Source organism: Eutrigla gurnardus, assembly GCF_963514095.1.
Source record: "Eutrigla gurnardus genome assembly, chromosome: 17".
NCBI lineage: Eukaryota > Metazoa > Chordata > Actinopteri > Perciformes > Triglidae > Eutrigla > Eutrigla gurnardus.
This window is the reverse complement of record NC_139928.1, coordinates 11,121,724-11,145,946: the sequence shown is the minus strand read 5'-3', so window position 1 is coordinate 11,145,946 and position 24,223 is coordinate 11,121,724. Positions and strand designations below refer to the sequence as shown.

Genomic DNA, 24,223 nt, shown 5'->3' with positions numbered 1-24,223 from the left:
TAATGCGACACAAGAAGAAATTATAACTGGATCTTAGTGTGGACATGATGCAGATACATCGTGCTTTCAAATTGAATGTGTTTTTAATTGCATTCAGATACAATCTGGCCATGAGACATATTAGTGCCATTTAAAGGGGAACCTATGCATGTGTATTGGCTTTGTTTGCAGCGATTGTCATTGTGTTTAGAAATGAGGAACCACATAAAATTGCACAGCATCAGTTCATTGTTTTCTGTACTTGGGGAAACTCTAAATCAGCAGTAATTGTTGTGATCACAAGTAGCTCAACCACAACCACGTGGACCTGTACTAGACTGGAGAGACAAATGGACAGGATACCACCGGGTAACATTAAATAAAACATTTCGGTCCATTAGCTCACCTGTCAATGAGCCAGTTCAGGTCCTCACTGCCGAGGGCCAGTGGGCAATCCTTCTGGGAAACTCTATGTTCGGATGCAATTATGTTGGTGTGTGTGCTTCTACGTTCCGTCAGGTTGGTAACGCCATTAAATCATCGATGCATGGCGCTGCACTGAAGACCAACAACAAGGAGGGTGCACGGAGTATCCAGGTGGAGATCACACCCACCTCCTCCAGGATCTCCCGAAATGCTGTCACCTCCCTCTCTATCCGGGGACACCGCTGGAAGAGACACGGTGAGACTTAAAAAAAGAAATGGAGGTGTATTTAGAGAGAAGAGCTCTCATTTGCACTTTTTAACATTTTCTGTCAACATTTTGTAATCGCATTTTTACGGGGTAAACATTCAAAGGAGAGCGAGATGTTTAGATCACTTCATTGTTCACTCACCCCATCATTTTATGTTCTACTGTCACTGTGTACATAATGTCGTTGTCCTCATCAGACCCTTCCTCAGCTTGCTAATATAGCTAGTGCTGTCTACCTTATTTTTAGAATCTCCCCATTCAAAACCATGACCCTCTGTCTAATCTGTTAGGATTTATCCTATGAGCTGAATTTGACAGATAGGAGAACACAGGAAACCAGAGAGCAGCTAGTGTATTTATAGTATAACACAGATGAGTTTCAGTGTGTACACTGCTGTATTGAATATCTAGTGTTTTGTGTGGCCTCTGCTCTGGGCCAAATAAACTTAATAGTATTTAGATGGTCATAAAATAAATGAGACTTTAGTTTGGAATTACAAAGCTGTTTTTTCCCTGGAGTACAGATAGGTCAGGAAAATTATAGCCTTCAGCGAGTTTAATGCGTAGGTTTCATCTTGAGCCTCACACCCCACAACAAGATTTTGTTATGAGCAGATGATGGAGGAAAAAAACTGTTAAATATTAATGAATGTGTAGGGGTGAGGACTTTATTAAATTAATTAATTCAAATACTCTCTCATCTCCATATTGAACGTACTTTGACCACGTGTTGTGTTCTGACCACTATGATTTTTGTCTTTTTATTTTTCTGCCATTACATTGATTACCTCTGTTTGTCTTGTGTTGCTGTGGTCGTGTGTGCCTGTGCACACGGCCGTCTTTTTGTTTTTCATGTATGTGTGCATGATGCGTGTCTATGTGTCCATCTCTCTGTGTGTACGTGTGTGTGTGTGTGTGTGTTGTTACGTACTCTCCTGCTACCCTGTCATGCTCCCCCACCACCAGAGTCCCAGGAGGTGAGTGTAGACAGTGAGGCTGCAGTGGGGGGCGTGGCCATCCCTGAGATCAGTGTGACAGGTGTGAGCGGTGAGCGAATGCCCAATGGAGACTCCCTTCGGCCGCGCCCTGACGGCCGTGCCCAGCCCGACTGCGACCCGTTGGGCGCCGCCTCCGAGGTCAGCCTGGATCTCCGTGGTCATGACTCCGGCACGCGGGGTCAGGAGGTCAGGAGGCAGAAGTCTGTGAGGCGAATGGTGGAGAATGAGGGTTCTGGGTCGGCCTCCACAGGGAGGAGCCAGTACTAAGGTCCTGTCCCTCCTTCCCCCTGCCCCACTCCTGGGGTAACCTAGGTAACCGTGTGTGGGGGCGTGGGCTGAAAAGCTGCATGATGACTTCCCCCTTTACCTCTGCGCTGGGCACCGCCATCCTCCCTTTTGCCTAATTACACTATTCCTCTCATCTGTCTATCCAACGTCACTGATTCATTTACTCTCTCCTTTATGGCTTAAGCTTCCTAATGAAGAGCTCCTGCTGAGATTCCTTAAATAAAATTACTTACTTCAGATCTAACTGAATAACTGATTGACAACCTAACAAAATGCATAATAATGGAATGTACTTGGCCCCAATGCACAAGATGATGCAATGTTTTTATGTTGAGCAAAATGATGTGGATCCTATTGAAAGCAGAACAACAGTTAAACATAACTTAAATGGCAGTTGTAAAAGAAGTTTTATTACTGTAGATATAAAAGTGCAAAATCTTTTGCTGTATCTCATTTGGTAAAACTAAACGGTCACTGATAACAAATGGCCTCATGACCTTGAATCATAAAGCCCAAATATTATCTGTTAGCTGTGCCAGTATCAGGAGATTGTACGCTTAGAATGTTGATTAGGGTCTAATAACTGGAGGCTTACTGGAGAGATCTGTAAGATTTTAGGTCTCCTTATATAGCAGAACTTGGTACGCCTCAACACACAACTCCTGGGTTGCACCTGGACACAGATTACTTCCTTCTGACAAGTAGTTAGGAGCTGAGGAAAGATATGCAGGTCTTGGGTTATTTGAAGCAAAAGCTGCACAAAATGTTTAATTATATTTTATGACTCCTGGCCTGTTTTGGAAAATAGCTAAATCTGACCATGGATGATTTTAACAGGACCTGCTTATCCTCCTGATTACCAGCTGTATTCAGGTGTTCTGTGAAAGTGTTGGCATCAGATCAAAATTGTCTATTTGTGCTTGGATGACCACTCACCGGTCTGCCTTGAAGAAAGGACGGGTGTTCGTCTTTTTATATCTTTCATTCAGGGTTCACGTATTTGTGCCTTTCTGTATCCTTCCTCTACTCTCCCTCCGTGGTCTTTCCTAGGCTTATGCTCTTAAACTCTGTCCTCTCCTGCCTTTGGGACAAAACATGCACTCCTCTGTTAATAAGCCACTCGCTGTTGTCTCACAGTGTTGCTGGTTAAACTAACCTGTATGCTGGGCTGGAACACTGAACTTGTCCCAAATCAGATGGCAAGATGTCCCTGTTAGCGGAGGTGACAGTGTGAAGGCGCCCCCTGTTGGACAGTGATAGACCTCCTCTGTCATGTAGCCCTACATATTTTGCCCTATGTGTAAAACATGTAATACATTATATATTGTTTTTAAACCAAGTAAATTTAATAATTGATGGGATCAGATGGGCTGGATGACAGATGATGATGTTTTCCTCTGCGTGTTCCTGATTTTCATTTCAGTGCTTGTTTGCCCCCCTCTGACTGTCTCTCTCGCAGACGCAGTGGATCTGGGTTCCCCGGATGAGCTGATGGATATTTCGGAGGTGGATGAAGGTGTCTGGCCAGTCGGGACGGGGCCGGACATGACCCCACCCACCATCACTATTAGCAACAGTGTTACCACATTGAACCTGGGGGCCAAGGCCATGAAGAAGTATCGGCTCGGTGGGCGCACCAGCAAGGACAAGGAGACGGGCCCTCTAACAACAGGCCGGGCCGCCAGCGAGAATGCAGAGCTGTCTTTCAAGCGATTGACGCTCACTTCAAGCCAATCAGTGCCCAAGGCAGGAGCTCTCACCAGCCTGACGCGCACCGCCAGCGCCGTCTTCTCCCGTTCCTTCGAGCAGGTGGCCACCAGCAATGCCCCCCACTCCGGCAACCACACCGCCTCTGAAGTCGGCCGCTATTCATGCAGCCTGCAGGATGATGGGCTGGGGTACTTGAGTCCGGCGCCAAACCACACGCAGCGCTCCCCCAGCATTAGCGTGCACCTTGGCTCTGACCTTTGAACCCTTTTGTGATTCCTGACGACCTGAACCCTCGCCTCTGATCATGTGACCCTGTACCTGTGACCTGGAACTCCAAGCCATGCCAACTGCAGCGGACCACAAACATGAATAAACGCTTGCTGGTTCCTGCGTCGCTCCATTTTAACGTCTGATTGTCTGTGCGGTTATGCAGCCCTGGTCCTCTTCCCCCCCAGCAGTCCCCCCTGGACCTGATGGAGGCGGGATGTCACTCCAAGCTTAACTGATTTTTAGTAGTGATCTCTTACCGTGAAGTCGTGCCAGGAAAAAAACTGCGTTCTGTTGGAAAAGCAGCCTGTCCATAAATGGCTGCACTTAAAAGTTATTACTAAAAAAAACTGTGGAAAATTATTTGGAAAGTATTTTAATAGGCATTTGTTGCCCTGCATGACTTTTCCATACATCCATCCTGACCTTTCCCAAGTTTGTCAGAGGGCAATATTGAGTATGCGTGTGTGTGTACGAGTGTGTGTGTGTGTACTTGTACGTACGTTGTTTAAAGAATAAAGGCTGCTGATTAATATGATGAACAAGGTGTGATTTTGCGAGGTGAAACTAATTTTTCTGCCACTTTTTAAATAAAATATTTCCCTCTACATAGCAATACAGATATCTGCTATTCAGTGTTTCCATCTTTTGGGTGATTTAAGTTTTCCTTTCATTCTCACTTCCTCTTCTGTAAACAATTACAGCTGCCCCCATCCCCCCCTTTTTTCTTTTTCTTTTAGAGTAAAATCTGCATTCTTCCCCAACACTTCAGAAAAGACCACTAAATAATCAGTATAAGAACTCTTTGTTTACAATCGCACAGTATTGTCATTGTGATGGAGAAGCAATATTTGTGTCCTTCCCTCTCGCTCCTCTAGCACCTTCCTGAATTGTTAATTCAATGGCAAAAATAAACTTCTGACAAATGACGAAGATGATTTTGGGGACACTGTGTGTGAAAGCTTTGTTAAGTATTGAATTTTGCACTTGAAAGAGCAAATGAGTTGTTTTCAACTTTGGTATTTTCTTATGATGGAACAAGAGACATTTGACTCAACTGTGGTATTTTCCTGTGAGGGAGATGTGCTTTGTTGCTCTGTATGGATTTCTACCACACTGACATGAAGTCCACCTACTTGCACAAAGTACAAAACAATCTGATATACCTGACTAAAGATGTTAAAACTCCACCAAAATGTATCTGAACCCATTCCTTTGTGCTCTGCAGTGGGAAGGTGTGTGTGGGGGGCAACAAGGCATATTTCCTCTTTTGTGATCCACTCACCACTCCAGTGGTTTGTAATACTTTGGTGAAGTGTTTCCTGTGTCCCTCCTCGTTGTTCACATCATCATCATCATCATCACAAGAGTGGTGATATTATCTTGTACCCCAAAAAAAAAAAGGATTTGAACTCCACCCATCCGCTACATTTGATGTCTGAAATCAAGCTGCCCCACCCTCAAGCAAAAGTGTGTTCTGTTGTCTGTGTACTAGCGCTGTCAAGTGTCCATAGCTTGGTGGGACAAGAACAATCATCATGTTTCTGTATGCAGGTTTATGGAATGTGAATGGGTGAATTGTTGTACATCATACTGTTGTACTGAAGTTGGTTTATATTGGCCTTTCTATGTCTGAAGATAACTTACTGCTACAATGTCTGGGAATAAAGTGTTTCTATATTTCACTGCTGTGCTCAATTATATTGTGCTGGAAAGCCTCTTTAAACATTACAACAATACATTGGGATTCCACATTAAGCCATAGAATACCAGTACTTAGCATTTTTATATGGGCTGCGAAAGTATATTTATTATTTATGTACCTGAGAAAGGTGTTTTGTAGTTAAAATGGTTTGAGGCTTAGTTTGTATGTGAAAATCTGCCGTCGTTTGGGGGAAATTTCCACTGTAAAGACAGTGAAAACGCCCAATCAGTAATTAATTTGCACTTAAAATAAGTAAACCTCATGCTGATGTTTACATTTTTGACTCTACTAACTGTATGCATGAAGTGAACTTTGCATATTTTTATAGGTTTTAATGCACTTGGTGTTTTCATAAAAATAAATAGCGGTTTCACATTTTTAAGGACATTTGTAAATACATCGGACAAAATTATGGATACATTATGTCAGTTGTAGCACAGGCGCAGTTTCACATCTGTCCAGGAGGGGGAGGCCTATCATGAAACGATGTCAGTGAACAACTTTGCGTCACTTCCGCTTCCTTGTCCTTGGTGGCTGTTGCGTCCTCGCTGTCCTGGATATACACATGGCTAAACTGAGCAAAGAGACAAAACAGCGGCTGCAGCAGCTGTTCCAATGCGGCCAGTTTGTCATCCGATGGGGTTTCATCCCGACCGTGTTGTACCTCGGTCAGTATCCGAACGAGAGGCGGTGGAGTACGGGGGGCTGAGGAGATGTGCCTCGCTAACGTTAGCCACTTAGCTTAGCGCGAGCGCACTGGAGTTGTCCCAGGAGTTAGCTTATTTCTGTGGTAGAATATAATATAATAATATAATATAATGTTAACCTAACATAACTGGTAATTGGCACGACTTAAAGAAGCAACTTATAAATGAAAAAGACAACAAGGTGCTTAGTCCCAATTTAGCTGTATAAGTGATCCATGAATTGGTTCTCTAGCGTTCTTATGTTCACCAGTGCATGGTGCTGCATAATGTTTGTGTGGACGTGAAAGTCATGATTATGTGGGTGAGTGCGGAATCACCTTTTGTAATTGGATACTTAACTTCCAGAAGTGATACCAGTGAGGGAGAGAGATGTTTTAATGGTGGCGTGCCTGTGTACATACAATTATAGTGTTATTAAAGTGCCAGATGTCTGGGGCACCAAAATACCTGGTTTGGGGGTTTTTGGAGCAGATTTGCGGAAGTTGACCTCACATATGACCTCACAGCTGGTGGAGTTGCCCTCTGTGAGTGACTTTATTGGAAACACCAATGCTGACGTCACACTCTCTCCCCCCTCGAGTTTTCCTCCCTTTCTTAAGATTTTTTTTAACATGCATTTCTGTTGCAACCCATTTACTTCTCAAGGTAGAATTTCCTTCAATTGGCATGTCATTTCTTGCTCTTGTGTACCCACGAACGCTACACAATCAATTAAATGGTTGTTAATCAGTGTTTAAAGATGGCTGATTGGTACAATTATGATGCCTACCTAGCTTTCCTGATGTGAGGATATGAACCCTTTTTGAGTTTTTTAACTCAACATGTCAGCTTCTGCTCTGGGCAATGGGAATCCTCCTTTTCTTTCCTGACAGTTTATAGATTAAACGATCAAAACATCTCCCAACATACATCCGTTGTAGCCCTGGATTTGGGTGAGGCTGTAGAAATCTCTAGTCTTTTTCTCAAGAATCAGTTGCATCATAGTTGAGTCTATGAATGAAACTAGAAAAAAATATTAGGGAAATGAGTACGTTTTCCTTTTTGTGTGTGGGAGGCTGTGAGTCAGATGTGCTGCTTACTACAAAAATGTCATTATAATTTTTTCTTTATGGTTTTCCATTGACAGGTTTCAAACGAGGAGCAGACCCAGGGATGCCTGAACCCACGGTCTTAAGGTATGGACAGATTGGTGTGAGATTTGTGCTTCCTGTCAAATCATTAAAAAAAAAATGGTGTGAAATGTGATGCTAAAAAACAACTTTTCATTGCTTTGCTATGCAGAGAGGCATTTCCTTTAGTGGTGGAAAAGTTGTTCTTACAAGTTGTTTTAATAACTGGCAGCAAAGTGAAATTAGAGAAGGACAGTGTCGACAGTGTTGCTGCACCTAACTAACACACATTCAATGGCAACGCCCAGATGTGATGATCACCGGGATGACAAATGTTTTGGTGTTTGAATGTCTAAATATAACCACGGTGAAACACAATGCACATTTTTTCTATGTATTTTGGTGTTTTCAATTTTACAGCACAAGAGATGATCTTCAGTTTTATGGCCCATTTTGACATGTTGCCTTTTGGAAAAATGTTGTAGCACTAATGTTTTTTCAATATGAATGAAAATAAACTCATCCTTTATGTATTTTGAGTCATCTCAATGTAGTGAATTTAATATGTTTTAGTAACTAAATTAAATGGATGATGATGATCAGTACTTGGGCTCTGCAAGTGAACTGTGATGTTTGTAACTTGTAGAAAATGTTGAATCATGTATTTCTCTGTTCTCTAGTTTGCTATGGGGCTAAAGAACGTCTCCACGCAGCAGGTCCCTCCCCTCATCAAGACCATGTGACCCCGTCATTGGAAATCCAGGAAATAGACTTTATTTTTCACTTCACTCTCCACAAATCATACCATCCAGTGTCTTGGAGGTAATGCTTAAATGTTCTGTGCGACCATCCTGTTTACCGCCATGCAGCTGATGTGTGGAGAGCCACATGGATGAAAGATATTTGGATGAACAAGCTGGAAACTTCATTCTTGAAATGATGTAATGTTGACTGGATTATCTGTCGGTATTTTGTTGGGAATGTGTGACAGCAATGCCTGGATATACCATTCATTCCATGTTTTTTTCTTTTTATTTGTAATTTAAGATTTCTGAGAATAAATCTATGAAAAATATGTCACTCTTGTCTTCATTAGCCATGTTGATGCTTAACCTAAAAGCACCCAAAACTTAAAAATAAGTCACGTAGAAAAACAATATGATAGATTGTTGTGTGTTCAAACCTGCAGCACTAAAAATGGTAAATGCCGTTCATGTTTTTTGGGTGGGGAATGGTTTTAAAATGTGTTGCAACCCCGTGTTGTGTAAAAGAAGAAACTTGATTCTTATCTAAACAGATCTTTTTTTTTTATTTCTGCATGTTTACAAAATGTTCCTTCCAGTCACTCGTTTAACAGTAGCTGTAAATAAATAACAGTTCTAACGATGCTGCTTAATATAATACTTATAAATATCTTCACTGAAATCAAGTCAATGTAAAGAGTGCAAATTGCATTTTTAGTGCAAGAACTCCTAATAAATATTTAAGTATAAATAGGTTAAATAAGTTGCAAAATAGTGCAAACCCTGAGGCCTGTAAGATCTACACAATCATAGACTGACTATCTAAGTACAGTTAGTGCACTGCCATCATTTGCTCCATAAAAACAAAAACACCTAATTTCCCTGAGGTATTCCTTCAACTGATTTTAAAGTCCTCTCCTAAATTTTGGTTAAAGAAGCCGATGGGTGATGTGCTCCTGTTCGTCTAACTTCCCCTGGCCTTTTCCCTTTTAGCAATTGCTCTTTTGCAATCGAGGAGGAAGTTGTGGAGTTGGCGCAGGATGCTGTGTGCCGTCATCTTTCTCTGGAAAGCATTGTCGGGGTGGTCGAGGTCTTGCAGCAGCTGAGCCTCCTGGCTGCTGGTCAGTGACAGGACCTTTTCGGGGTGCCTCATCTGTGGGTCAGAAATGATGATGACCTAACATGATGAAGCTGTATTATAATAATAATAATAATAATAATAAACCAATGCAATCTGATTAGTAATTTACAATAAAACATGTAAATCAATCAAAACAATAATTATTAAACATGTATGCAAGTGAAATTAAAAGCAGGGCAGATGCCTTTTTAATAAATTAGCTATGACCAGTGGTGGGATGTAATTTAGTGCATTTACTCGATTTCTGAGCTCAAGTTTTCAATATTTCCATTTTGTGTTACTTCCACTCAACTTTGTTGGCTACGTTTCTGCTATAGTAACTTTGCAGATTACACACAAAAGTTTGAGTTCATTGTTGTTTCTTAGCTCAAAGATGAAGTGAGACAGATAAAATACAATTCCGTTCTTCCACCACTCTGCATTAACACAGCTAAAAATTGGAAATGTCCCTGTTTAGCCAGAAAGAGGAGGATGCATCTCACACCCACCTTTTCTTTGGTTAGGTTGATGAGGAGGCCGCTGTAGTATCTGGCCTCTGAGCAGATGGAGCTGCTGGGGAACTCCTTCTCCAACTGCCTGAGAAGAAAGGAGTACACCAGGAGGCCTTGGGCCAACCTGTGGAGACAAGCCTCCTGGAGAGAGGAAAGAAAACCACACTGTTGGTGCTCAACTAGCCTTTGATCGGTGAGGATGGCATGGCAGGAGACGAACGCTACCTTGCTGAAGTTGGAGTGAGGGCACTTTGCTGGAAGAGATGAAATTCTGTAGTTGTCCAGAAAATGATAATTCACCTCATTTTGGAATTCATCTTCAAACTGATGGAGGGGGGAGATGATAACAAGAAAGTATTTGCACGTGATCAGAAATATGCCACAGTGGAGTGAAGCTGTTGGAAAGATAAAGCGCGTTACCTCCTTCTGGTGACGTTTGGTTGCGCCGAGGACCGAGTGCCAGACCGGGGAGTCGCTCAGCAGGTCTGAGGGCCACACCACCTCCTCACCTGAAGGCTCCCCCGCCGGGATGTCGGCGAGCCCGTCTTCGACCGGAGCTGCGGAAGCGGCCAGCAGCAGAGCGGCCAGCATCACTGCAGAGAGGAAACGCGGATGAATGAAAAGAGGAAGAAACGCGCACGCACACGTGGCGCACCACAGGGCAGGTTGCAGAGCACTCACTGAGTCGGGAGGGCATGTTGGAGCTGCTGGGAAGCACTTGTCGAGTTTCCACTGATGATGCTGAGGAGCTGCCGGAGAAAGAAGCACTTGCCTTTTCGTTGTTTTGCGATGGGCTGTCATTTTATATTCTTCAGACAGGAGGGATTTCCCAATACTCGCTGCAACAGGCACGGACTTTTATGCGTCAAGCATCCGGTCGTGCATCCGCCGGTGGTTGGATGGTGATTTTTTGGATGTAGATGACGAATGTTCGTAGGGAAAATTACTTTTCTAGCTAGTTAAAATCAAAGGTTTAACAGATCTGGGCTGTTAATCAGGAGTAATCAATTCAAATAGTTCAAATAAACACACAGTCAACATCAAGTCATCAGTCAAATTTTCATATTTTTCAGACAAATAGTTTAAAGGGGAAATCCACTCAAGACCATAAACAGCCCTTGACGAGAATTCAAAACCTTCGGTGTTATTTTTTCATTCCCACATGATGGTTATAGCTGCATACTCAAACACTTCCTCCCCCAATATTTGCTACACTTGTGTAATGTAAAAAGTGTTTCCCCTCATATGGTATTATGATTCTGGCAATATGAAATATGTCCACAATGATGGATTTATACACTTATAAATGAATGAAAATGTTTTTGCTCATGAAATAGTTTTCTTTTTTCTTCATGTTCCTTTCAATATTAGTTATGAAACAAGACTTTTCCATGTGTGAGTTTGATAATTTTATTTGTTAATTTTAGAATCATGTTGATTTGAATATAACAACAAAGATTTAATGCTATTGTCAGAATTATAGTATATAAATAGTATATAAATATGGAAGTTAATGCCTGCTTTAAATCAGTGACTAAAAAATGGCATGTTAAAAAAAAACTCCTAATTTCAAGGTAATTATCTTAAATAAAAATAAATTTTAACTCAAGGCTCCATTAGTGCCTGGAATTTAATTAGTTAAACACTACACTGTGCATATTTGCCCTTTTATTTTATTTTTTTACTCTATTCCAGGGAAATTACACATTTGACATATCGAGGTCAATCCACTTTTAGCCCATAAATTGTGTAATGTCTTCCGTGGCTCTGGAGGGGCTTTGTCAAGTCTGAAAAAATTACAAGTGACATCACTTATGCGTAATCTCGGGGTTTAAAGATTCCATCATTTTTAATAGAAAGTTTGTGTTTCAACTGGGGATGTTGAGTTTAAAAATGTGCTGCATGTTTATCCGGCCAGGGCTGTTACAAAGGGCATGACCCCGTTGAACTGGGATGTACAGTATATCCAGAGTTTTTAAAGCTAAAAGTCAGAATGTATCAGCTTCACATACTCCAACTTTGACCATTCACATCACAAATCGACTAACATAATGGGACTTAAATACTAAATAGAATTTGAGGTCAAATGTAACATTTATTATACAAGTTAAAATTTTAAAGTTACTTATTATTTACATTTCTGCAATTCCAATTTTTACATCTGTCGATACTCTCAGTTACAGAAGATACATCTTCCCAGATGCTAGCTACAGCTAGCATTTCCCTCTCTATATCAGTGAAAGTCAACGAATACATTTTCGTGAAAACATTCTTTGTTATGTTGGCAGCAAAGTTACCAAGTTAAGAGGAACGATTAAGATCAATTAACGTCTGGAGTCATGTTCATTGTTATACATATACTTTACATGTACTGTAAAGGTATAAAGTGATGAGTTAAAGCAGACAAGGGAATGTAACTGAATCACATGCAGCTCAGGAAAAATCCATTCTTGCTTGAGGCACCCTACCCCACTTATCTCTTGAAAAATAACAAATTGTATTATTGTTATACATTCTTAGTCGCTTGCAATACCCTCTCAATTTTAGGTATTCAATATGGTTTGTTCAACATGCTGTGAGCTCTGAAATACAAAGAATTTTCACAGCTAATCACAGCTTTTCAAATAGTGGTCATAATGCAGCCTTAATCCAGAAAAGTAACAAAACCAGGCACATTTTTTAGTCCAAAACACTTCAATAGGTTGTTGGACATCTGCTTTCTAATGTCTGAGTTGACTGTCAATGAATGTCCTCAAACAGATAATGACACTTCTTTCACAAAGTAAATGTTGGGACACCACAAGGTTCAATTCCAAGCCCATTGACGTTCTCCCCATATAAATGCTTCTTCTCACTGTCTGTTAGATGCATGAGCCAGCCAGCCATCTCTTCATCAGCATCTCATCTTCTTCATATTATTTAACCTCGTGCAGAATGGAAACATTAGTCCAACATGCAGAAACGGTTTCTCAGTTTCGACTGAATCTTGGCGAAGAAAAGCAGCTATTTGGTACTCCTCACACACACACACACACACACACACACACACACACACACACGCAGGTCATGCCAGATATCATTTTGAAGTGGTTTTCATAACGTGGGCTATCACTGTACCCTTTTCCACCATGCACTGACTTCTTCCTGTATATGAAGTAAGCAGTTTTCCTTGTCTCCCTCCCTTTCCTGGAATGCAGGGAGCTGTGATAATAGACGTCAATACTCAAATGCTCATTTATTTTCATTCTCAGGCAGAGTGACTCAGACTAGGAATGGCTCACAATGGTTTAGGTTCCTGTAATTGGTGCATGTACACTTCATGCATTTTTATTAACTTCTTGTTTCATTAAAATAACATGTAATAATAATAATGATAATAATAAAAATCAACACTCAGGATATTCTACCAACATATTACCCTAACCTGGATATGAGTTAAGTGCTTTGCCTATATGACAATTACTAACAAATTGTTTTCTTGTTATTTACATTTACATTTAGGTCATTTAGCAGACACTTTTGTCCAAAGCGACTTACAATAAGTACATTTCTCAAAAGAAAGAAACAAAGAAACCACAACATATCATTACCGATAAAGTAAGAGCTGAAAATAGAACAGTCTGAGTAAAGTAGTAGCTGTTCAGCAAACATACCTTAAGAACAACAGTGCTATGATCAAAGTGCCATCGGTAAGTTTTTTTTTTTGGAGGGGTGTTAGTGGGTCATGACCTCTGCAGAGTTGAGGTGAAGTCTGAACAGGTGAGTCTTGAGCCTTTTTCAGAAGATGGCAAATGACTCTGCTGTCCTGACATTAGTCGGGAGTTCGTTCCACCACTGAGGCGCCAGAACAGAGAAGAGTCTGGACTTTGCTGAGCGACATTTGTTTGATTTCAGCGATGGTGGTACCAGCCGGCCAGCTGAAGTAGAGGAGCGAAGTGCTCGCTTCGGGGCGTGTGGTTTGACCAGTGTTTGATGGGTGCCGTTCCATTGATGGCCTTGAAGGTCACGGAGGAGGGGGGTCACATGGGAGAATCTGGGTAGATTGAAGACAAGGCGTGCTGCAGCGTTCTGGATACACGGATACGATAGTCCAGCCAGGAGAGTGTTTCAGTAGTCAAGGCGGGAAATGAACACTGTTTGAACACCAGGAGTTGCGTTGCATCCTGTTATTACGAGCAAGAGACTTAATCTCACACGTCTCATATCCTTCTCCATTCAAAGGAAAGTCACCTCCTCCACTGACTTTTAGCTATGTTTTCATTACTTTCTTCACATTCTCCTTTCAGATACAGAGTACTTGTTAACTACCTTGCTTCCATTCAGTATTGTACTGTATTGTATTGTCAGTATGTGTGATCATTAGTGCTTTACTCCACTGGTTTTGTGAGATGCTTTCTTTAATCAGAATATTACATTTGTTGTGATTTTACCCAACTACTATTTTTGATAGGTAACTTCCCCTCTGTCTATTAAGATTACTCATGGGGAATACAATTCCTAAATTGGATTAAAATCTACATGCTGGTTTATGTTCAATCTGCTCTGTGGAAGATGTGGTAAGAGTTCGTGTTGCGAGTGTTTTTGTACTTTCTGTGGACAATTTGAGGCTTTAGAATAGCTCGGTGGTTGTAGTATATTTTAAGTTATTGGGAAGTGTGGACATTCTCCTCCTCACCGAAGAGCTCAAGACACACTTTCACTTACGTTTTGATTAAAGTTGTACTCTGTGCAACTCCGTTGCATTCATGGATGAGTTCATGGAAGTATGGTAAGCTCTGAGAAATAGCTGACTCTCACTTCTGATTTTTGATTTTATTTTTTGGTTTGTGGACAAATGTATTTTTTGGTCTATCATAAAAGTTCAAATTATGCAAACTTTATCAACTACACACAAACCTGTCTCTTCTATTTAACATGAACTTAACACACCCTTACATTACATTTCTTTATTTCTAAAAATGTACGCTCATAAAGCAACTTGGTATGGCAACATGTTTTGTGAAATACAGGAGCTTTACAGTGTGAATCACAAGAATTAAAGAAAGATGAACTGAACAGCTACAGTATGATACATTCTTCAGTAAGCAGTGAAAGTGTCAACTAGCTTACTCAGTTCCCATTTTTTAATTTCTTCAGTGGAAAAAGTATGGATCCCTGGGTCAAAGGCCACGCACACAGACTGCTGTGGCAGGCAGATGCATGCTGGCACAGTCCTTTCCCTATTGGGACTGACATTTGAGCAAAAAACAAGGTATTTTTTTTATTGTTATCACTGGCAAGAAAGAAGAGGAAGAGGTGTGTAGCAAATACTTAATCGCACTAAGCAGCTCCACACACCTCATTTCCTTCTCCCTTCAAAGGAAAGTCACCTCCTCCACTGACTTTTAGTTATGTTTTCACTACTTCCTTCACATTCGTCGCTAACCTTGATGAATGGAAGCACCATTCCATATTGCACCATGTGTGATCGTTGTGCTTTACTGGCTCTGTGAAAGGTTTTTTTTTTTTCATCAGAATCAGCATCCTCCGTGGAACCTATGGCTCTGTATGCAAACTACTATAACTTTGTTGAAGTTCAGAGAGAATTAATGCTGGTTACATCCTTACAAAGCATTATTCATTTGTATCAGTCCATCCTCAGCTGTCACTCCTTCAGTCTGTCTCTACAGTCTTTGTTAGAGTTCCTCTCATGCTTCTATATAATTCAGATGAGTAAGAAAGGGATGTATTCATGGTTTGTGTCTGCATGTGCTGTATATTAACTCACCGCATATCTTCACTTGTTTACTTTATTTGCTCACAGCAGTTATATTAGAGATAATATTGCCTATATAGCGTATATCCTATATGCTCTTAATTACACCCAGAAGAAGAAAAATCCAGTGTCTTACTTCGGTTCCTCTTTTTGATCTTTCGTTAGAAATCTGGCTCACTTTCCTGTGTGTGCTGTAATATGAACATTGTGCAAAAATGATCTGACCAGCATCATAAAGGTGAATGTGAATGTAACTGTGGCATCTTGAACGAGCAAAAATGCTGAAATTTCAATTTTACCACAAAGCGGTTCTGCTCATTGATTTGCAACAGTGCCTCCAATGGCCAAATACAAAAGTACATTTAGAAAAAAACATTGACCTTTATAAGTCCTAATTTTTAATGAATAATAATTTGTGTTTTTGTTCCTTTTGATAATAAACTTGCCTAATTAGTATGATTGTGATACAAAAAGTATGCTGTGTTATCAACCAGAAATTCCACTTCTGCACTCTTTTAATAAAGCACAAAAAATGGATCGATGACAAAAAAATAAGATCAGATCAGGCGCAATTATTTGAAAAATATGGTAACTTACAGTTGCACATAGGTTGAATGTGGAGCTGGAGGATTCAACCCTAAAGTTTTTTCCCCCCACAGGACCAGTACAGTACTTGTTTTGAGTTCTTGCTAGATACCTTTTCAGATAAAAGAGTACATGGCTTCTCTCTAAGCTCTATACTTTCAGGTCTTATTATAAATACCCTGAATTGTTCAATGCGTGTGCCCCCATTCCTATGAAATCACTATACTGTATGTGAGGTTTCCACTTGATGATGTGATGGCTGAAGAGGTTGGAATAAAGTCTGACATTGAACTTCTGTTCAGTCTGCAGTTCACCTTTGCCACTGCTAGATGGCACTCAAGCAGCATCTATGATGAGAGGAATCGTCAGTCCTAAGAGGCTGAAATCCTGATGCATGGACATGAAGACGACCGTTCAGTGCTTACCCACGCACTACAGCTGTAATATATGACCCTCACATTAAACAGCAATTGCTTGAGGGCCTCTATGGACACGGACGTGTGTTTGGACTTGAGTTTGACCCTGGTCATATTACTGAACATACTGGTACAGGCCCGGGGCCAGAGTGTCAGGGGCCCCTTCACCGACAAAATGTCACTCAAATACATACCAAGCAAGAAGAGACTCAAAACCAGTATGAAGTATTTGTGCCCAGGGGCCCATTGTCTTAGTCTCATAATCTCCATGTAACTGTACATGGATACATGAATGACTGTGGGGTATGTGAAGTCTTTATCATCTAATGGCTTTTTAATTGTCCCAGCAGGAATGGATCAGTATCACCCACAAGTCCATTAAAAGTTTCTAATAATTCTGGCAGCAAACATTTTTGAGTCTCGTGTCATACGTTGCCCCCTGCAGGGGACAATCATATTACTATATTACTTGATATGTTCTTGTTCATTTTAGTTTAGTGTGTTAGTATAATAACATTCAGCACAAAGTACAGCTGAGGCGGATGGGAATGTCGTTGTCGTAGTCATAAACCAAAGTGTTTGACAAATTGAAATCTTGACCAGATGTTGACGCCAGATGAAAATCAGGGGATCACCAAAGTCATTAGGATTCATCCTCTGGGGACCATTACAAATTGAAATTTAATTGCAATTCATCCACTGTTGGTTGATATATTTCAATTTGGACCAAAATGTTGCACTGACAAACTAGAATGGCTTAAAAATAAAGCATTTCCGTGACGTCTGTCATGCACTGAAGGGCAGTGCAGTGACCGAGAAGTGCACGGACCACTGCAGCCCTTTTCGCGGTCTGAGTCTTGATTCTGTTCTAATACATAACCATATCTGTCATATTGTGTTAGGGTTTTATGTCCTTTTCAGTACGGCAGTCCTCTCCTAACTTTTCCTCCACATACTGCTCCATCTTCTCGTCTTTCCCTCGGTGCCCAGCTTGTTTCTCCCCCGTTGTGCCTTATTTCTCAGACCACCATGTTCTTGTCTCCTCCCTCCCCCCTTGCTTTTGCATTTCCACCGTCTTCTTCTTACAATGGACAGAAAAAAAGGAGAGGAATTGTATCTCTGCTCAGTGTGCCACAGGCGCTCTTCAATATTTAATCAAGGGTGCATTTGTTTGAAGAGAGCTCTGACTATGTGTGTGGGTGAGTGATAAAGAGAGATGTCTGACCATGTGTGTGAGGATACTGCATTTGTATGCAGGAGAGAGGCAGGAGAAAGTATGTATATTTGTGCGTGTGGTGAGTTTGGGGATGAAAGGCTTTCTCTAGGCCTACGGTGATTGGTTTACTATCTCTCTCTCTCTCTCTCTCTCTCTCTCTCTCTCTCTCTCTCTCTCTCTCTCTCTCTCTCTCTCTCTCTCTCTCTCTGTCTCTCTCTCTCTCCCTGCTTCAGCCCCCTCATTCCTCTCGCGTTTTCTTTCCCCATCTCCTCTTTTAACTCCACTTCCCCTCACCACTATAATCCATTCTTCTCGCCGTGCATCATCCCGTAACCCTGGCGAACTATACTGCGTGTACCTAATTATAGGCCTCGTTCATTCAAACGCTGTACTATCAGGTTTATTTGATTTTGCTGTGTGTGCACATGTGACTGTGCGTGCATGTGTGTGTATCGGCGGCTGGTCTCGGCGTTCCCCAGGGAAGCCGGAGCAGCATATTCCATCATCCTCCAGAGTCGGTGCGAGAAAAGCCCAAAGACCCCTCCTCTTCTTTTTGCTTCTTCAGCAATTCAGCAAACAATGAGTGTTTTCCTTATTTCCTCCCCTCTGAATCCAGTCTAAATAAAAATTCTGCTGCTTTCTTCGGATTTAGTAGAAGTATTGTAGTAGTGTTGAAGTTACTTCGGAGAAAGAAGACTAAATATCGTACTTCTTCTCAGCCTTGACCAATGTGGCACGTGTGCACTGTCTGATGCCAATTCCAGGAATTATATAAAAATGGCTTTGTTTATTTTAGTGCGTGCAAAAATCTTCAATGGCATCTCTGGCAGAATTTCCCCTCATCAGAAATATCTCCTCCTCCAGCTTCTCGGCTTCTTCTTCAGCGACGTCTACCAAATCTCAGGCAGCTGTCTGAACGATGATCTGAAAGGAACTCATGGCATACGACGAGGCCACTCATTGGGAATTATAAACAGAAGGACACCATTTTTCAAATTGGGGCCCTCATCCACACCCACTCCAGGTCATTTCATATACCAATATCTTCACTCTAGCTTTAAAACCGAGCCCATAGGTTTCCTTTGCTGCCTAGGTCCTCACCTTTGCCATGATCAGCTCCACCTGTCAAACAAGACAAACACTTGACGTGCCTGTGTCTCTATTTTAGCAGCAGGTATTTCCATTCAAACAGTTTCCATCAGTGTTGAAACTTTACTTTTGATCATTGTTTTCCAGCAACCAATCGAGAGTGAAACAACTGCACAACTAAAACTTGATTCAAAACTTTTAATTTCATTGAAAATGTAAAGAGCGTACTGTTAGTCTTGGTTAAACATTGTGTCACATGTGCAGCCATCTGAATCTGACAGATAATAATATATCAGTGACAGCAGCTATGCACTAAAACAAGCTGATCACGGGGAATCACAAACGTGTTGCATCTTTACATGCATACTGTATGGACTTCAGATGTTGTTAGCGTAATCTCAGTATTATCAAGGGGACACTGGAAACCAGAGAGCAACGGGGACAGAAGGGGGGAAAAGTCCTAGTTGTGTGTCTTTGTTAAATATTTCGGAGCGCATCACTGATCCCTTCCCTCATTTGAGTCTGGAACTCAGCACCAAACTTGCATTTGCCATGTTAATGGGTGATGTGTTACAGCCTTTGATCTAAACCAAAATGAAGAGCTTTCTCTCCGTGTGTGAGTGCGATATTCAGATGCTAAACCGTGTGTATGCTTGCTCATTCCATTTGACAGCTGTGGTGTTGGTATAATCGGAGTCCCTGAAAGGGGCCAATTATCCCAGATTACGAATCTTATCAGGGAAGCAGACTCGACATCTGAGTTATACAACCGACTCCGCCGCACAGAAGCTGACCTCTGCTCAGATTTATGTCTTCTGGAGTATCGGGACCGCTTGGATCCACCCAATCCAAATTAATTTGTTTTCGGATCATCTTCATTTGCAGTCTGTAATCGAATTGAATGCACGTTCTCCAACTTCCAAAGAGGCATGAGGTCTTTTTTCAGGACATACAGTGAAATTCTTCTTGTCCCATGACTCCTTTGCTGCAAAACGCATGGTTTTGATTTGCATGTTCCAGGAAAAAAAGAGCTTCTTATCATAATGTAAGAGAAGTTTTAATGTTGGAATCAAAATGAGGCCACATTTGTTTGCTTGTTGATATCTTATACACTAAACAACCATATTGGATTCATTCTACAGGCTATAACAGCCAATTTTTACAGACATGATGTAGTTAACACATAGGGTGTTAGTTTAAACCTCCTTGTTATGCAAACATTCCAACAAAGGAAGGGGAGTTTTGTCTGATGATGACAAACAGCATTATGGAAATGTACGAGCGGGGGACCACGTGAGAGACATTGTGTTTCATCTTCAGCACAACACAAAGCTCACCTGCTTTTTCCCTTAGAGAATAAAAAAGCTCAAGACTCCACAGAATTCTCACTGTCAGGAGAAAAAAATATAGCACACACACGCGCGCGCGCGCGCGAGCGCACACACAAACACTGTGGCTGCTCTTTGTTTACTTTTTGAAATTTGAGCCAGGTAATGTGGTGACGTAGCCCTACCGAGTACATTCACCCCCCGCGCCCCTCCCGAGACTATTCGGGTTACATCGTAGGCGGCGACATATAATAAAAATAATAATAAATGTCATCTGCGCCACGAGGCTACAGCAGTTAACGTTGTATGATTTGAAACACACCTCACTCTGAAAGGTGGAAGTGATGCAATGTCCCTATGCACCTGTGACCCCCCCCCCCCCCCCCTCCTCCTTCTCCTCCTCCTCCTCCTCCTCCTCCACACATGAACCTGGTAGTAGCCTACTGACGGCTAGGACGCGCGAGCCATTGGGTGGAGCAGCAGCGTCGCGTGCTGCGGAATACACTCGGTCGTTAACGCAGCGCGCGGACAGGCTGCAGATGCAGGTCGCAGAGTGTGAGCGCGAGGCGGGATATGGCGAACGGGCGCGGGCGGCGGTGCGCCTTGTGAGGATACAGTAGACACCCGGGGGCTCGAGGACGGACGGGAGAACGGAAGGGAGCCATGGAGGACTCGGAGCCCGCAGAGGACGGCTTGCTCGCGGGCTTGCGGTGGAACCGGAGCGCACGGGACCAGGCTCAGCTCAAACACAAAATCCGGGATCTGCCGGGGCTACTCAAGCACGGGCTGCACCTGCGGAAGAAGAGCGTGAGTATTTCAAACCGACCGTTGGCGGACTGTTTCGTCCTTCCGTGTTTTATGTGTACTTGAACGTTGGCAACGGCTGACGGTTTTTATTTTTTTTTGTTTTTAATCATTTTCAACCATTTTCAACCGTGAGTTTTCCCCGACACCGCTCCGTGCCGCGGGGCTGTTTTGTAACCTCGTCACGACTCAGGTGTTTTCATTCTGTTACAACCATCACTGTCGCAGAGGCTGTGTGTGTGTGTGTGTGTGTGTGTGTGTGTGTGTGTGTGTGTGTGGGCATGCATCCATAATAACTAGAATTGCTGTTGGATACCATACCTTCACACTCCAGTAGTCAAGGCAACACTACACCCCCCCACACACACACACACCTACGTTATTTACAAAAATATGTCTGCAGCTTCACAACCAACGGTTAATTTCATTAATGATTAATCTATCTTGTTTTTTTATTCAGGTATTGTTTTGTTTATAAACGGTGAAAATGCCTCAAGATCATGATAGCCCACCTTCAAAATGAATGTCTTGTTTATTATTTCTAAACAGCCACCCACATCTTAGATATTCAGTTTGATACAAAATAGAGAGAGGCAGCAAATCCGTGAGAAAAAATGTTCCGCATTCATTTTCTGTTTGTTGGCTAATCAGTTACACAAATAATTCCAGCTCTTTTCTGTAGTAAATAAACGAATCTCCCATTCCAAACGGGGGCACATTTGTAGATCAGCCATCAAAAATTAATCTCGTGGATTCATCTCTGCTTCTGTTTTGTGATGATTGGGTTAGTAAGTGGTAAATGTGTGTGTGACCCGGTGTGCCCCGGTGTGGAACGGACACACCTGACGAGCCAAATATCGGCTCACGGTGTCAGCTCTGCTCATCCTCATCATCATCATCATCATCGGTGGCAGCCAGGAGAAAATGTGTCCCTGATTGCCTCTGTGGGAATCGGGGATGGAGTGCCAAGACGTCCAGTCCCGTTGGTGCCAAATAGGCTAAAAATATGCAATATTTGTCCCATCAAGCCACTTTGGGCTGAGGAGATGAACAGTTTATGTCACGTTACATCTTGTTATTTAAATTGATGTTTGAGGACTTATCTGTCTGATTTAATAAGATGAAATTCTCCCTAGTGTGGTAACGCATCAAGCTTAGGTTAACCTAGAACGAACTGCAGAACAGAAAATGCAAAAGTCCAAATAAGAGGCCAGATAAATGCATTTGGGATTTTTCTTCTGGACATTTTGGATGACTTTATTGAGTGTTATGTGTCAAAACGATGATGCCGAGCCAATCAAGTCAGGAGCTGGGTCACACTAAAAATAGCAGAAAGAAGGGAATACTGGGTAGATGTAGAGAGAAAATGTAGAGTTTTCCTTCGTCTGTCTTAGTGTGCGTATGTGGCTGAGTGTGATGAGGCGTGGGTAAGTAGTGTAAAGGTATGGCTGTTTTGTGCAGGCTGGTTTTCTCCCTGGCAGTTGGCTATGCTTCGCCTGGCACACTCAAACAGACTCACTCTTGTTTTTACACGCATGTTGAATTCTCCAAAAAAGATGTGAGAGTGGACCGACCACGGATTGTTTCCACACTGCACTACAATACTTAGAATTGAGGGGAAAAAGAAAATCTCAAATCATCTCAAATCACAGCATCTTTTCTAGAGGTGGACACCCGCACACATTGTTTTTGTTTTTGTTCTAATATTCGTGGCCCTGTTAAAGTGCAAAACATCCAACCTCAGCAGGTTTTAACATTACCTCATGTGCTTTTTTGATGTTTGCCGTCAACTTATGAGGTGCAGTATATTGTGTAGTAGCCTCACCTTTTGAGAATCCAGTTTTACATTATTCCTCTGTTGTGACTTGCTCCGGTAATTAACCTTTTATTGGCGATCATGTGACAGCAGCAGAGACATTTTCTTAGAGACTGACTTTTCAATTTTGAGCACACTTCCCACGCTGCCCTGTACAGCAGGTGGGGGAAACTCTTTCCTCCTCCCAGAGAGATGACCACAGCTCTGTCGGGTGTCAGATTTGACATACATTCACACCCGTTTAAGTATAAACTTATGCACACTATCATTGGAACCACTGCATTTGACGGAAAGGAATAGCATAGTGAGAAGTCTTCCAAACTTTATTGACAACTTGGGAACTAGGAATACACTTTACTGAGATGAAAGCATATGCATTAGAAAATACGTTTTTCTAACTTTTGAGGGATATGATATAAGTTACAAAATCAATTCACAAGTAGGATAAATTGGTTTGATTTCCACTTGAATCTATATTTACTCATGTAATTGGCCTTCCACTTGGTTGGTTAACAAAACATGTCACGTTAGGTCCAATATGTTCTTGTTACGGGATGCGATTGTTGGCTGTTAATCTGGAGATTACTTTCTCGGTTAATGAAATGATTGTTTGATCTTTGAAATTAATACATTTGGCCCTAAAATAGCTTGTCCAATAATGGTCCAAACCGTGAGATATTCAGCTTTCTAATTTGCAAATATTCACAGTAGAGAGAAGTACACTGATGTATTCTCTGTTGAGTGATAACTCCTGAAATTAGCCTGTTTGATAAGATCCATAAGTATAGAGATCATTGAAGCCAAAGGTCATGTGTGCTGGCAGATAGGCCTGGGCTGGCGGGTGGGTTTCTTTACAGCTTTATGGTTTTTGTGTGTGTGTGTGTGTGTGTGTGTGTGTGTGTGTGTGTGTGTGTGTGTGTGTGTGTGTGTGTGTGTGTGTGTGTGTGTGTGTGTGTGTGTGTGTGTGTGTGTGTGTGTGTGTGTGTGTGTGTGTGTGTGTGTGTGTGTGTGTGTGTGTGTTCATTGAGCTGTAGGTGCTTTGATGTCTCCATTTTGACTTTCTTGTATGACAAATCTTTTGAGAAGTCGACAGGAGCTTAGTGTGGGTGTGAAGAGTGTGTGTGTGTGTGTGTGTGTGTGTGTGTGTGTGTGTGTGTGTGTGTGTGTGTGTGTGTGTGTGTGTGTGTGTGTGTGTGTGTGTGTGTGTGTGTGTGTGTGTGTGTGTGTGTGTGTGTGTGTGTGTGGCATCTCTCTTCTCTGTGCTCAGCAGTCTAATCTGAGAGTAATCCATTTCTTGCAGATAATGACCTCCCTCCGCTGCTCTCTCTCAACACACTTTTGAAGTCATCACACAGATAAGCATGTCAGCATGTGCTCTCTCT

General features: G+C 42.0%; 4 protein-coding genes across 5 annotated transcripts in view; 3 read left to right on the top strand and 1 right to left on the bottom strand.

The window, feature by feature from the left end:
• hycc1 (hyccin PI4KA lipid kinase complex subunit 1) overlaps window positions 1–5,621 on the top strand; it is a 17,848-nt gene extending 12,227 nt beyond the window's left edge. The window contains exons 10-12 of one of the 2 annotated variants that reach the window (XM_084031409.1): window positions 499–661; window positions 1,640–1,983; window positions 3,419–3,657. In XM_084031409.1, the coding sequence (XP_083887535.1) occupies window positions 499–661; window positions 1,640–1,938 (462 nt within the window). In that variant the 3' untranslated portion in view covers window positions 1,939–1,983; window positions 3,419–3,657. Of the gene's footprint in view, window positions 1–498; window positions 662–1,639; window positions 1,984–3,418 lie in introns of both variants that reach the window. The other variant, XM_084031408.1, reaches the window with a different exon arrangement.
• A 536-nt stretch (window positions 5,622–6,157) lies between these two features.
• On the top strand, window positions 6,158–8,532 carry tomm7 (translocase of outer mitochondrial membrane 7 homolog (yeast)). The gene is made up of 3 exons (XM_084033096.1): window positions 6,158–6,309; window positions 7,475–7,523; window positions 8,138–8,532. The coding sequence occupies exons 1-3, from the start codon at window positions 6,207–6,209 to the stop codon at window positions 8,151–8,153; spliced, it is 168 nt and encodes a 55-aa protein (XP_083889222.1). The 5' UTR covers window positions 6,158–6,206; the 3' UTR covers window positions 8,154–8,532.
• A 233-nt stretch (window positions 8,533–8,765) lies between these two features.
• il6 (interleukin 6 (interferon, beta 2)) lies at window positions 8,766–10,626 on the bottom strand. The gene is made up of 5 exons (XM_084031987.1): window positions 10,514–10,626; window positions 10,253–10,425; window positions 10,058–10,156; window positions 9,830–9,973; window positions 8,766–9,353 (listed from the first exon to the last, which is right to left on the bottom strand). The coding sequence occupies exons 1-5, from the start codon at window positions 10,527–10,529 to the stop codon at window positions 9,165–9,167; spliced, it is 621 nt and encodes a 206-aa protein (XP_083888113.1). The 5' UTR covers window positions 10,530–10,626; the 3' UTR covers window positions 8,766–9,164.
• A 10,167-nt stretch (window positions 10,627–20,793) lies between these two features.
• rapgef5a (Rap guanine nucleotide exchange factor (GEF) 5a) overlaps window positions 20,794–24,223 on the top strand; it is a 37,151-nt gene continuing 33,721 nt past the window's right edge. The window contains exon 1 of the mRNA XM_084031403.1: window positions 20,794–21,028. Coding sequence (XP_083887529.1) covers window positions 20,885–21,028 — 144 coding nt within the window. The 5' untranslated portion in view covers window positions 20,794–20,884. The remainder of the gene's footprint in view (window positions 21,029–24,223) is intronic.